This window comes from Aythya fuligula, chromosome 20 (assembly GCF_009819795.1).
Source record: "Aythya fuligula isolate bAytFul2 chromosome 20, bAytFul2.pri, whole genome shotgun sequence".
Taxonomy (NCBI): Eukaryota; Metazoa; Chordata; class Aves; order Anseriformes; family Anatidae; genus Aythya; species Aythya fuligula.
Genome location: NC_045578.1, coordinates 11,510,661 through 11,524,508, shown reverse-complemented (window position 1 = coordinate 11,524,508; position 13,848 = coordinate 11,510,661). Strand labels below are relative to the sequence as shown.

Here is a 13,848-nt window from a genome sequence, read left to right as displayed (position 1 = left end):
TGAACCTTAAACAGGTTGCAGCAATGGGTGAGTGTCTGCAGATGTCTTGTCCTGTGGGTTCCAGCACTGGCTATTCTGGAAGGAGATGAGGAATGCAGAGCATCAGTAACTTGCATATTTGGAGAAGTGGGTTGAGCCCAGTGGGACAGCTGGAGGTTGATGTTGAGCTCCCAAGTCAATAGCCTGAGCATGAGAGCAGTCGGGATCAAATGGGGCTGCTCTGGGGGTAACCTGAACCCTGGTGGGCAGTGGGACAAAATGTAGCTGCAAGTTGATGGAGAGTCTTGATTCCAGCTTGTATATCATAACAGTGGTTTGCTCTTATGTGTCATAAAAATAGATGCAGGGGGAGAAACAAATCAGTAAAACCTAACTTTCACTACTGGGCTTCTATTTATGACAGACCTAGTTGCAAATGAATTAGACTGATTACAGTAGTTTTGCTGCTAGTGTCATTCCCTGACTTGGCATAAAGCAGAAGGTCCCAGTAAAATTCAGTCTGAAATCTGCACTGGCTGTAGCATCTTGCTTCTTTGGGGCCTTCTGTCCTCTCAAACCTGGTGGGTTTGGGACTCAGACCACCGCTTTGTCTGTCTGAATACATGAAGAGGTCCACCTGGGCAACCTGTAGTGTATGGGGATCAGAAGTCCATTGTGATCAGTGGTAGGTCGTCTCTTCGGGAAGGAAAAAAAGAACTTTCTCTGTGACCTAGACAGCACTAGACACGTGGTGCTTCACTTTCTCCTTCTGTGTGTCTGACCAGAGTCTGTGCATCTATCAGTGACTAAGTGAAACTTGCACACTGTTTTTGTAAGAAATGCATATTTGCATATTGCATGGATTGGCATAATACTTGTCTAAAATACTTATGGTGCAGTGCAGCATGTGAGCATCAGTGTCTACTGTGCAAACTTGCTGCAGTCCTGAGGTCAGTGGTGGCAAAGATCTCTGTCTTGCCAAGTGCAATTGAGCTGCAGACTTGGGATAACAGCCAAAAGCAACACGGATTATTTACACCTTCAGTACAGAGCCTGAGAGGGTATGTGATCAGTGTCTGTGAGCACACCTGGGGATAGATAAGGAGGGCAACTTAAACTGACAGATAATGCTGGGGAAAGAAGAGAAAAAAAGAGAAGCACGAGTTACAAATATGTATTAAGTTCTCAGTTTGTAGATGACTCATAACCATTAGATGACAAAAATCCTACAGCCTTTGTAGGAGAGAAAGGGGTGAAAAATACTGCAATTTTTCTTAAGTTAGAAGTCAGTATATTTGTGAGTATAACTTACATGCAGTGGTGCAGGCAGCAGCAGGGATTGTGTGCAATGGCCCAAAAAGTCCTTGTCAACTCTTACTATCTTAAATGTATACTCACAGAATGTATAACAAACTAATACGTACATATGTGTTTGTATACCTATGTATACAAAGTGAGTGTGTATATGTTACATACAGAATGTAGATAAAGAGGCAGCCTCTGTACCTCATTTATTGAGTATTGGTAGCCTACAATGAGCTGATTTTTGGCACATAGTTTATGAATATTCATGTTCTACAGTTCCAATTTTAGCCACCTGGAGCCTTCAATACAGGACATGCACATAATTACAAAGTCTTTTTGAGAGTTTGCAAGCTATGTCCTCACCAGTTATAGGGGTGAAATGACCTATATATATATATACTTAAATGATTCTGTAAATTTACACCAGGCTATGTAATGGCAATGTGATGTCATTCTCACAATCCTCGTGTTTTGTGGTGGAACCACAATTCTGGCCTGTGGTCTCGTGTGAATTTTCACAACTGGCATAGGCCTGGGCTCAAACTCCATGGCACATGGCCCAAATCCACTGACAGGAATTGGTGCCCAAACAGGTCTTCAAAGCATTTTAATGCCTATGTCCAAAAAGAATCTGCTCTTTTTAAAGTCACAGTAACAGTGGTGATAGTCCTATTTCGCAGGTTCCCGACTTACCCACTTTGTTGCTTGTTCTCCATGACAAGGGGGCTGGCGGGGAGAACTCCGAAGGCACAGGCCAGCAGCCCCAGGCAGAAGGTGCCTGTGTGCAGCCCTTACGCCACCAGCACGAGTCCCGCTGCCTGAGTGCTGGGGGTGCCGAGGCGCTGCTCCCCAGTCAGTGAGCGAGGAAGGCTCAAGTTGGCTGAAATTTGTATTTGCTGATGTGAAGGCATTGTGCAGTGCGGTGTGCATGTTGCTTTAGGAATATGAATGCTTATTCAATATTTAAAGAATGTGCTTTCCTCTTGTTGGATTTTAGGGATTCTACTTTTCTTTCAGTTGTCTGACTCTTAGTGATGTTTTACAACTACTTAGAGTGACATTCGTCAAGGTTGCCTACTATTATCTTTTCTGTTGTTAACGTTTTAGTGACAACCATTATTTAGTACAGCTTATGTGAAAAAGTAAAATGTTGGGTATTAATATTAAGTAGGGTTCAGGTAATGGAAGCTGAATAAAGCTTTCCAAATCATTTGCCACAGCCTCCTTTGTTCTGTGTGTTTTGTTTTTAATTCTTCCCCACTTGCCTTTGCGTGGATTTTCAGCATCAGAATCAAGCTGATTTTCTTCTGGCTGTGTTTGTCATGTAAATGGCAGAAAATTTTTGGCTTTCATTGTAAATCTGTTCAGTGCTGTAAATGTACCACTGTCGTGGTAGTTTGGCTGCTGGGGAAGACCTGGAGGGAGAGGCTGGGGGGAAGTGCCCCAAGCACGAACAGGGAGCTGTGTGGAGTGGGACTATTTACTTATTTTAAAGCACAAATGACACACACAGAGGAAACCCAGCTCCCTTTATACAAACTCCTTATTTTATTAAAACTACTGTTTTCAGGCAGGTTTTCAAGGAATCCTTTATTTCACATGAACAGAAGCATCTTGCAGTCCCTTAGGCTGTGCCGTTCATAAGCTTCCACGCTGGTGGCTGCTGAGCACCGGGTGCTCCCTGGCACAAAGGGGAGCAAGCGGCAGTAGCTGAGGTGAGCACCTTGCTGGCTGGCTCTGGAGAGAGGTGGTGCAGGCTTCAGCATCTGTCAAGACCACATTGGTGCTCTGTGGGGGGCCTGGTCCTCTCACCCTGCCTAGTAAGGGCTTGCTTTGGCTCCCACAGGGAGTCTGGAGCCCGTCCTGGCCAGCAAACCTGAAGAGGGAAGCCATGGACCATGCTGAGAAGAACAGAATTTATTGTCTTACGTGCTCAGTTGAAAATCATTTGTCAGTGTTGAGACTTTTTTTCTCCCATTACATATACCCATTTCCAACTCGGTAGCTGTGAAATCCCCAGCAGCCCTGGTGGTGGATGCCTGCTGCAGGAGCAGCATCACTTTGCTGCGGAGTTCTGGCTGTTCGCACACAGAGGGGCACACGCAGGCAGACACTGGTATCTTTGTCTTGGTCTATAACCAAATTTCTATGCTTTGTTTTGTCTTTTGGAGATCTTAGTGCCCTGAAGAACATCCAAGAGTAGAGAGAATTTGCATTACTCAGCAGATTCCACAAGTATCTTTGCTTTAGCTGCTATACAGGTCTTTTTTATGAAAAAAAGAATATATTTCTAAACATAGCTGAGTGCTACCACGCTATCATCTTGGCACATACTCTCTGGGTAGCCCTGTGAAGTTTCTTCCCCTCAGGGCTTCATCCACTGTCAGGATGTATCTGTTGATAAGATCTTTCATTTCCTGGGTGAATGGCTCAAAATTCTTCTGCTTAGCACCAGACCGCTTGAAGTTCCCATCCCTATTGTTCTCAACACAGAGCAGCCGGTCCTCTGTCACTGTCATGTTGAGGAACTCCACCATCTCCTTCAGCTTGGGTATGAGGCTCTGTTTCAAGTCCTCATAGTGGATGACAAGGAGGCGTTTTCCATACTTCAGCCAGTCCAGAACATGGGAGGCCCACCAGGAGGCATAGCTGTTCACGAAATCAGGCCACTCTAGTTGATGGGGAAAAACAGAGAAATAAGACAATGTTAGCCATACTTTCCCCAGTTTTTTAAATTTTACCTTGGTACAGGAGTAGAGGTGCTGGCCATGGAATGATGTTGGTGGGTGGGTGTGTGCTGGAGAAGGCAATGTGGCCAGCTGCAGAGGTACAGCAGCTCTGCTTCCAGCTTTGGGTATGGAGGCGGATGCTGTTCTTTCCCTGTTCAAAGTAGTGATGGTGTGGATGTGGATGCCTAACCCTGCTGCCCCTCAGTCACCCAGACTGTGCAGGTTTGGGGCATTAACAGTGCTGGGAGAAACTCAGCTGTACGGGAAGCCCCTTGGGAGGGTCAGGACAAGGCCAGGCAGAGCTGCAACTTTGCATCTTTAATGTGTCTTGCCTTTAGGGCTTGAGCTCTACTCTGTGCATGCAAGCAGGCAGCTTTGTGCAGGGGCTGGAGTAGGGCAAAAAGAGAAGGGAGAAGTGACTGGAGGAAAGCAGTGAAGGGGCACTGAGCAGGTCTTGCTCAGACACTGGTTTGAGCAGTGCTTTGCCACGTAACTTCAATCAGATTCTTTTGCCTCTATAGTCTTCCTACCCTTTTACCTCTATTTCAAATGTTGTTTGAGAAAGAGACAGGGCAATTCTATATTTACATATATATGTATATAAAAATACACACACATGCAGCATCAGGACCCTGATCTTTGCTGGGGCCTGAGGTGGTCCTCACTCACTTCCAGATTTGTTGAATAATACAGCATTTTGATTGCTTCTGGGGAGATTGGATAAGAAAATAGGATTAATTGGGAAGACTCTTGTGTTCCTGGCACATGGGAGGGATTTATGGTCACTTGTCAGCATCACCAGGACAAAATTTCCTGAATTACTTTCCCAGCTATTGCCTTGGGTGACACCTTAATCTCTTCTGGGTGGTTGTGATAATTTTCTGAGGCTAAATATAGTCTGAGTTTTGGGCTGGACAAGGAGAAATTGTGGCTGAAATATTACAGTTTGTAGTTTGTAGCACAGGAAAGCCATTCTGTCAAGTCTTTATTTTCTCTTTTCTAAGGGCTATTTTGCCTGCTTTTTGATGAATCAGTCTTGAGTTGTGACTGATGAAAGGTGATATATGAACTTGGGAAAGAAACATGCTGTGACAGAGGACACTTCCCTGCCATCCCCAGAGCCCTGTTCTATATTGTTTGCCAAGCCATATCTGTTACGTCTAAAACATACGAAAGGAGAAATGCGTGCTGAATCCTTTCGGTGCTGCAGAGTCTGTATGCAGCAAGGAAATCACAGTCCTGCTATCCAGCTTGCTAGTCGGAGGCATGAAGTGTGGCAGTCACACTCTGAAGTCCTTTCATGTGTTCAAGGAATGCTGAATCTGAAGTCTCCTTACTGCTATTATCCTTATTTATCTGCATTTCACTAGCACCTGTGCAGTGCTGTAAAACTGCCTTCAGGAAAGTCATGCTCCATCAAATCCTCTAAATCTTAAATTAGATTTCTCTAGGTTATTACGTGCTGCAGGGGCAAACTTTCTTCATGGCACGTAGCCTGGTGAATGGGCTGCACACTGGGCTCATGTGCCTGGATGTGTTTTCTCTGCCACACAGTACTTTGGTAGCAATACTGCTGCTGCCTGCAGCTGCAGTGCATCTCTCTGCAGCAGAGGTGTGGCCCAACCATGTCCACTCCCAGAGTGCAAGCCTGAGACTTTTGGGCCTGTCCTGCGCTGTGATGGGACTCAAGTTCCACTGAGTGTTTGCAGTGCTCACTGAGGTTTCAGCATCCTGTCACGGTGTTACCCCTGTCACAGAATGCCACAGCAGCACTGGGTGCTCTGACACACTACCTTTGCTGTTCCAGTTGCGGTCCGTGGCATAGCCTAGGTGCCCAGCGAATTTCCTGTTGAACTCAGCCATGAGCGACTTGTACGGGTTCCTTATCAACAGGATGGCAGAGTCAAACATTTCAATCTCTGTCTTGCCGCTTTCATGAGTTTTCACACAGATGGTCCTTCTACTTCTCCAGTGGTCTTTTTCTCCTTTAAAACCTGTTTTACAAGACATGATATGTTTTGTTTGTTTTTGTTTTCATGTATTTATGCATTTTCATGTTCTTAAACCAATCCCTACAGAAGTGTAAAACTGTTGTGAAAACACCAGTCAATTAAGCCTTCCACCCAGTACCTGAGACCAGGGCTGGCCACCTGCATGGCTAATTAACCTGATTTGAGTTGGAGCCACTTTGCAAGCTCCTCCACAGCTGCTGTAAGCAGGACCCTGTCTCTGGCTGGCTGGAGCTCAGCTGCTTAGGTCACCTGAGCTGGGCTGTATGCTGGAAGCTAGGCTTTCCTCTGCTCAGGAGGAATTGGTAGGCACTCGTGACAAAAGGGTTGCTCTCTGTGAAGCTAGTTCTCGGTGTATGATAAACATCAAGGTTACCCTCCCTCCTCAGGGTACTGGCCTCCCAGAAGAATTAGTAACATTAAAACAAACAAACAAAAAAAAAACACTCTTGTTTCATGTGCTACTAAAGTGTCTTAACCTCAGGGTTTGGTCAACTTCGTCTTTTGGACCATTCTTTTAAATGGGAGCTGCATGCTTGCAAGTACACAGCAACAGAACACGGGGCAGACTGCTGTTCATGCCAGTATCTGCCCACTGAGCACGCTGCTGGAGCAGTCCCTGCTGCTGCCTGCACCACGTGGGACCACTTATTCTAGACACGTGTTTAAATTGGATCAGATGTGATGACAGTGACGCCCTTGTTGGCTCCAAGCAGAAGGATGCTGGAGCACGCAAGTAAAACCCTGTTCCTTGAAGCACTTTGTGTGTCCCGTCCCCTGAAGCAGTACCTTTGTTGTAGAGCGCTCCATCGAAGTAATAGCTGCCCGTATAGTAGCCCGTAGCATGCTCTATCAAATGGCGAGCCCATGTGTTGCCAGCTCCAGGAAAGCTCGACAAAGCAACAAACACTTTGGATTTAGTGGTTAAGAATTTTCTGTCTGTGCAGCGGGTGTCTGCAAGTATAGAAGATATTTCATTGTTAGCATTGTGGCTTTTTAATAATTCCAGTGGCAGCCCTAGATTACAGGGTGTATTGCTTCTTTCTCCCTTTCAAATATAGGATATCAATTTGAGTCCAGTTGTGAGTCAGCTACTTCCCAAAATTAATTCATCCATAAGAGAAAATAAAACCTCAGAAAAGGTTTTTGCTGGTTTTGTGTTAGGCAGTGCATTTTTCTTAGAGCTACAACAAACCATTTTACTTGCCAGCAAGTTCTGATGAAAGTCCCTTGATGCCTGTCTGTTAATTGAAGAGCCAGCCTGCCAGGCAAGCAGCAGTGAAACCCCAAATGTGCCATTATACCCGAAAACTGCAAATTTTGTAGCACAGAAGAAACCCCTCCTACTGAAAAGAGCTGGCACTCAACTAAGCATCCAGACTACTATTCTTCTCTAGAAAAGGGCCTGAGGCTGTTAAGATGCCTGTGCTGCACTGATCTCTGGTGGGGCTAGAACCCAGCTCCTACGTTAAGTAGTACACTAAGTGTAGCTCCTACACTTAGTTTTTGTAAATACTAACTCTATTGCTTAACATGCCATTAAAAGTAAGGGTAGAGTGTGAGAAGCAATCCCAGCTCTCTGTGTCTGTACAAAAAGAAGCCAGGAAATAGATCAGAAATCACTCCTTTTTCATTCTTCAAAGTAGCCTGCAGATGGATCCATGGATCCAGTAAGTGCAGCATAGTCCAGAAAAGGTTGTCTTGTGCTACTCCTGATCTACTCAGATGTGGTAGATGCTAGCGATTTCATGAAAGTGAGTGTTCTTGCATGACCTTTTGACATGCTGTTATCTGCAGTATGCCTCTGAATTGAAAGATGAAGGGGGGAAAAACAAAAGAGGGTATGGGATGGGGAACTGCACCAACCTAGCACAGAATTTAATTTTAAATTTGTGAATAGTTTTGCTGAACTTGGTGTAAATCACCACATGGAAAAAGCTACAGGTTCTGCCTTGATAGTTTACAGGATTAGGGCCTTACTGTCTGCTTTATTTTCTGGCTTTGACACACGTGAAGATTAATATTTTGGAGGAAGGTGGGCAGAGAAGAATTAGAGTTTGCAGAGCTGTCTTGATGTCTCTGCTTAACAGGGGGCTGGGCGTACGCTCAATGAACAGGACTCAAACCAGACTACAGGGTCCTTGTCCCCAGGTGTCTCGGGGTTTGGCTCCCCAGGCTCTACCTTCTCTCTCCATCTGCGAAATCATTTTTCTGATGGGGAGGCTGTACTATTTAACAAGAGAATGATTGGAAATAATACCTGGAAAGATGCATGTTTACGAACATGACTGCAAGAAGGGAATTTAGAGCAGGGATGCCATCTAAATTCCTGTTGTGATATTAGTCATACAGGGTAAGACTGCTGTAAACTGAATGGCTCCCACCTGCTGCAGGAGGGAGAGGCAGAAGGAGTGCGGGGGGCTCTTTCCCGCAGTAGGGGGTCCAGTCCTGGCATGGCAGGGCTGGAGCTGTACCTTGCACCGGCGTCTGGTAGACCAGGCAGTACTTCCCCCCGGCAGCAGAGCTGACGTTGAGCATCCCGCTGCAGAGCTGCCTGTCTGCGCCACCGTGCAGTGAGAAGCGCCCAGTGGGGTAGCCGCAGTAGCACTCCCGCCCTCGGATGACTGCCAAGGGAAATTCCTGTTAATGAGAGAAAATAGATCAGTGCATAAATGCCACAGCATCAGCAGCCTGTGGGGAATACTCCTGTTATGCAAAGGAAAAATAAATTTTCACGAGGCCACTGTCAAGATCAAAGCAGTCTTTGATATATCATTGTAAATCTCGCTTCTTATATACTACTGCCTTTAACATGGCAATTTCTTTAAAAATAGCTTTTAGACAGATCTTGTAAAGTTTGAAAAGTCACAATACTATCTTTTCATTATTCTTAAATATATCATTTGGTAATATTCCTGCAGTCTTTAGTATGTAACTCCATTTGAAACTGCAGTATGGGAAAAGGTGTTTACCCCCAAAATGAGCATTTTGACTTGTATCATGTTTTAAACTTCCATTTATAGTCCTCCAAACTGAGGAGTCATCTGGTAAAAGGTTGGACACATTCTGTTGACTTCACCAGAGTTTGTGCAGAAGAAACATTAAAAAATTAAAAGGAAAAAGGAACTTAGACCCACTAACTGCTGCAATTATGTTTAAAATAAAAATAAAATAAAGCCATAAGGTACGCATTTTGCTGTGACACCTTCACAGTTTGAAAAACACTACTGTGTATAGAGGGGTTGGTGTAGGGTTTGAGTGCTACTGTGTACATGTTTTGGAAAAATTACTCAAACTGCCAAGTAACTTTTATTCCAAGTAACTACCAGTTTTAGAGGGAAATGTGTGCTAGTTGCTTGCTGAAGAAATTTGGAAGTGATTACATGCTCCACATGAAAAAATCATTCATTAGTTGGCAAAAATTTGCCCTAAAATTCAGCCTTCCTCCTCTTTACTAGGAAGACTGGGCTTTCGTTTTCTCAGAGTTTGGAAGCCTCCCAGACAGCTCGCTGGGTGACATGCTGCACATCAGCATGCGGGGAAGGGCCCGGCCTTGGTGACAGTGACCGAGGGAAGGTCAGGTTATTCAAGCACAGAGCATTCAATTCCACCTATTCCCTACCAACACTTTTTGTCTTTTAAAAGTCTTCTGGCCTCTGGAAGCACATGCCAGGACTGCTGAGCATCTTATCTCTCACTCTTCCCCACGCGTTCCTTCTCTGATAAGGAGTCAAATAAAACACATGTGCCATCTGTGCCCAAACAGCCAACATTTGCTTAGTGAATGAGATATGACATTGTCAAAAACTATTTACAGATTTGATCCAAGGGCGAGAGTTCTGTGTCTGCTTGCAAACAGATTTTTCCCTTTATTTTGAAGCAGTGTCTCTCCACTGGAGAAATTAATAAACATCCTGGCCCTCAAGCACAGCCTAGAATAACAGTGGGCCTTTTACCTCATGCCAAGTGGCACCTGCAAAGGATTTACTCTTCTGGAAGGTCGGAGATTTTTTTTACAAGACTTAAGCATGTGCATCTTTCTACTTCTGCATCTTTGTGCAATCATTTTTGTGAAGGCAAAAAAGCCTGGGATAATATAGTACTGTTTTGGAATCACTCTGAAATGCTGTTTGTGACTAAAGGTAGTTCAGGGAAGAGAGATTCGGGGCTAGTGTTTGGCCCTTGTAGAGGTCATGAGTGGCCAGGCTAATCCCCCACATGTGTGTGGCCTCTCTGCTGGTCAGGCAGTATTATGAGAGCAATCTCTTGCTGTTTTTCTATTTTGTGTTTCTTTGTGTGGGTCTTTCAATGTCTTTCCCAAGCTTTCCTGCAGCAGGGCTCTGGTTTTGGCCATAAACAGCAGCATTGACCTTTATCTGGACTCAGCTCCTGCTGTCTCCTGTAGCCTTACTACTGATGCTACGCCTCTTGCCTCCACTGTTTCTTCTTATCAGCACCTAACTTCAAAGTCTGGTAATCCTAGTGGTATATACCATATGAAGCATCTAGCAAAGAGGTATTTCTGGGATGGGGAATGAAAAACATGGGTGTCTCCTACTTGTATCACTCATTTAAATCAACCTTCAGGAAGAGGAATTGGAAAAGACCTCAAACAAATGAGTGTCCTAGCACCAGGCTGGCAGAGGGTGAAGGGCTGTCCTTACCAGCACAGATTAACCAAGAGAGAAGGATGTATTTGCCTCTGTCACGTATTTGTGACCTAATAGAGCTGGCTGTGATACAAGTGATGGGGGATGTTTCTTGTATCTCCTGCTGCTTGAGTGTGCTATCCTGCACAGCTGGAAGTGCTGATGCGATCTCACACCTGATGCCACCTCTGACACTTCTTTGTGGATACTTTGCTAACTGTGAGTGTTTAAGCACCCTGATGTAAATTTAGCATAGGCAGTACAACCGTAATGTGCAAACACAGGCACTGGCAATACTTATTACCGATGCTCTGGAAGAGTTCAGTCCATCTCCCTCCTGTTTCTGTGGTGTTAGGTGGCCTTTCAGACTCAAGGAAAGTCTGAAAATTGTCTTGAAAGGAGAAATCATGCTGTTAGCGCATTTCAGGAATCCTTTCTCTAGCGACATAAAATGTCATTGCTTAGGGTAAGAACAACATTTTGGTCACTAATTTACACTTAGGACACAGTGCCTTTTTCCACTGAAGTGTCAAATCCTTGCATATTTGCCAACTGCAAACAGCAATCAACAACAACAACAACAAAAAAGTTGCTTCTTTCACCTCTCTTTCCCTACTCCTTCAGTTCTACTAGCTTTAATATGATAGCAATTTTTAAATCAAAAGAAGATTATCTTACTTTCAGCAATTTGAATTGTTTTATTTCATCAAGTATTTTAAACTGACGTACCTGTATGTTTGTAAAGTGACTGGAAAATTTCAGACAATAAAGTTGCTTTATTTACAACACTAAGGTTTCAGCAGCATGATTGGACCCTGAAAAGCAGAGCCTTTCTTGGTTCAGTAATGGACATTTACATTTATTTACATAAAAATTAACCACACAGGTGCCTGCTCTCTGAGCTTCAGCATGTGCTTGGGGAAAGGGGAGAAGCTGGGAGCTGGCCTCATGAGTAGCAGGTCTCAGATCATAAGGCATGATGGAAGAGGTGCTATGGTATTTGAGGGGATCGTACCTGGACCCACAGCATCAGTGCAAAGTACTGTGTTCAGCAACTCATTATTCATACTCTGCATCTAACTGAAGCAGCACACTGAATGATTGAAAAACAGTGTATTCAGCCTTGTCTTCCTGTCCGCATTTAATCAGCAGCTACAAGCCATCAACTGCAGTCAGCCCCACGTTGTGGTTACTGCTTTAACCAACCACACTCCTAAGTGCAGGACTAGTCCTTCTCAGGTCCAATGCACAAATCCTCAATGCGTCACTTCAGTTAAACACATGCAATGCGAGGGAAATCTGTGGGTGCCTGAAGGGGCATTTTTCTGGATGGAGCTTTAGAGCATGCACTGACAGGCTAGGGTGTCCATCCTGCAAGCTGTAGCACAGTGAGAGTTGATGTCAGGTAACATCTAAAAGAACGTTGAATGTTAGATAAATTTCCTTACAGCACTTACACTGTCATTCTCCAAGAGCAACACAGATACTATGATGATTCAGATACTGATTGTTTTTATTAGATTGTTTTCAAATTAAGAGTTATGAATAGGTTAAAAATACACAACTGGATTCACTCTGATTACTTTGCTAAATTCAACTCCTTTCCAACTTCCTTTGCTAACTTTTCTGTCTGATAGTTATTTTTATTTCTCTCAATCTACAGAAAAGAATAAGAGAATGGGGGCTAATTGTAGATGAAAATTTCTCTCCTAAGTAAAAATGATGGGTTTGGTTTACTTTAAAAAACGGCGTGTTCACTTTACAATGAGCCTAGAAGTCATTCATCAAGTTTTCATTGACCTGGATATTATAAGAGCAAGGAATAAAACACCAGAGAGCAAATCACCGCTTGGGTAAAAATGCTGACTTGTTTTATGTTGTAATCCATTAGGGCCAGGGGACAATAGATCAATGCACTGCTATACCCAGTGTGACCCTGATCTGAAATACTCCTCTCCCAGTGCTGGAATAAAGTCACTGGGGCTGTAGTTATCTGTGCCATTTGAGGTTCTGGCCTACTTATCCATTTTATTGCCTTTATTAAGATAAATAAATAAATCCAAATGAGGGTATGGAAATATTCTATAATGGGATTTTAATCAAAATCCCAAGAGTCTTTTTTTTATGAGTAAAAAACAGATGTATCTACATCTGGAAACCAAAATATCATGTCTGTTTTTGAAATTAGAATTTTTGTGTGTTCTTGGAAAACAAAACAAATGAAAAACCAGAAGAAACACTTTGGAGGTGGTCATGTTTGCAAATTTGCTGCCATGGTTTTTGGATGCATTGAAATGGTGGGGTTTTCTCTTCCAGACTTAGTGTACTTTCAGGTTTTTTTTTATTATATATAACTACATACAGCAGCTGGGAGTTAAAAGGAATGATTACTTAAAAATATAAATTCAAGTGGAGATGGCTTATTTATTATGTATGTTGGCTTATAAAATAATATATATGAAAATTATTACTTCTGGCCAAGGGACCTGGCAAAGAAACACATTCATGGCTCTGTTACAGGGCAATAATAGGTTGCAATTAAGACATGTCATCATTCTGTTAATTAAGAAAGAAATAGATAATTAAGGCTATTTAGCAGGTATCATCTAAAGTTGTTTCCTTGAATTCATATCTCATACATTTCCAAAGGATGGAGCTGCCATTTCTGAGGCTCACAAATTGATGTGGTATGTCTGTTTGCTTTTCTTCTGAGTCCCAAATAGGAAAAGGCTTATTTATGTATTTAAATTTAGGCATCAGACTAGTCCTATTAAAAAGCCCACTAGGTTTTCAGGTTGTATAGGATTTGGTGGGATTATTCTTTACAGCATAATAGTTTAGACTAAAAAGACAGAAATGACAGTGCTTTCCTAATTCCTTAGAAGGTCTATAACAGTTGGGAAGTTGTCCAACTTATTTTGAAAGGAAAGGAACCAAAGTTGGGATGAATGTTTCCACCGTCATAATAGGACTTGCTTTGGTAGCATTTAAAGCTGATACTGGTTTTTCATGTTCCTTCACCAAAGGTGTAATTCTGTGGGTTTGTTTGTCTGTTTTTTTTTTGTTTGTTTGTTTGTTTGTTTGTTTTTGTGTGTGTGTGTGTGTGTGTGTGTGTGTTTGTTTGTTTTTTGTAGTGTTTTGCTTGGAGATGAATAGTCTCCTGCTGCTCTCCTGGTC

At 43.3% G+C, this 13,848-nt stretch overlaps 1 protein-coding gene across 2 annotated transcripts in view; it reads right to left on the bottom strand.

The window, feature by feature from the left end:
• Positions 1 to 2,815: 2,815 nt before the first annotated feature.
• The window catches only part of WSCD1 (WSC domain containing 1), a 29,879-nt gene continuing 18,846 nt past the window's right edge, over positions 2,816 to 13,848 (bottom strand). For both annotated transcript variants that reach the window (XM_032200927.1, XM_032200928.1), the window contains exons 6-9: positions 8,497 to 8,662; positions 6,812 to 6,976; positions 5,807 to 6,007; positions 2,816 to 3,955 (exon numbers count right to left, since the gene is read on the bottom strand). In XM_032200927.1, coding sequence (XP_032056818.1) covers positions 3,603 to 3,955; positions 5,807 to 6,007; positions 6,812 to 6,976; positions 8,497 to 8,662 — 885 coding nt within the window. In that variant the 3' untranslated portion in view covers positions 2,816 to 3,602. The remainder of the gene's footprint in view (positions 3,956 to 5,806; positions 6,008 to 6,811; positions 6,977 to 8,496; positions 8,663 to 13,848) is intronic.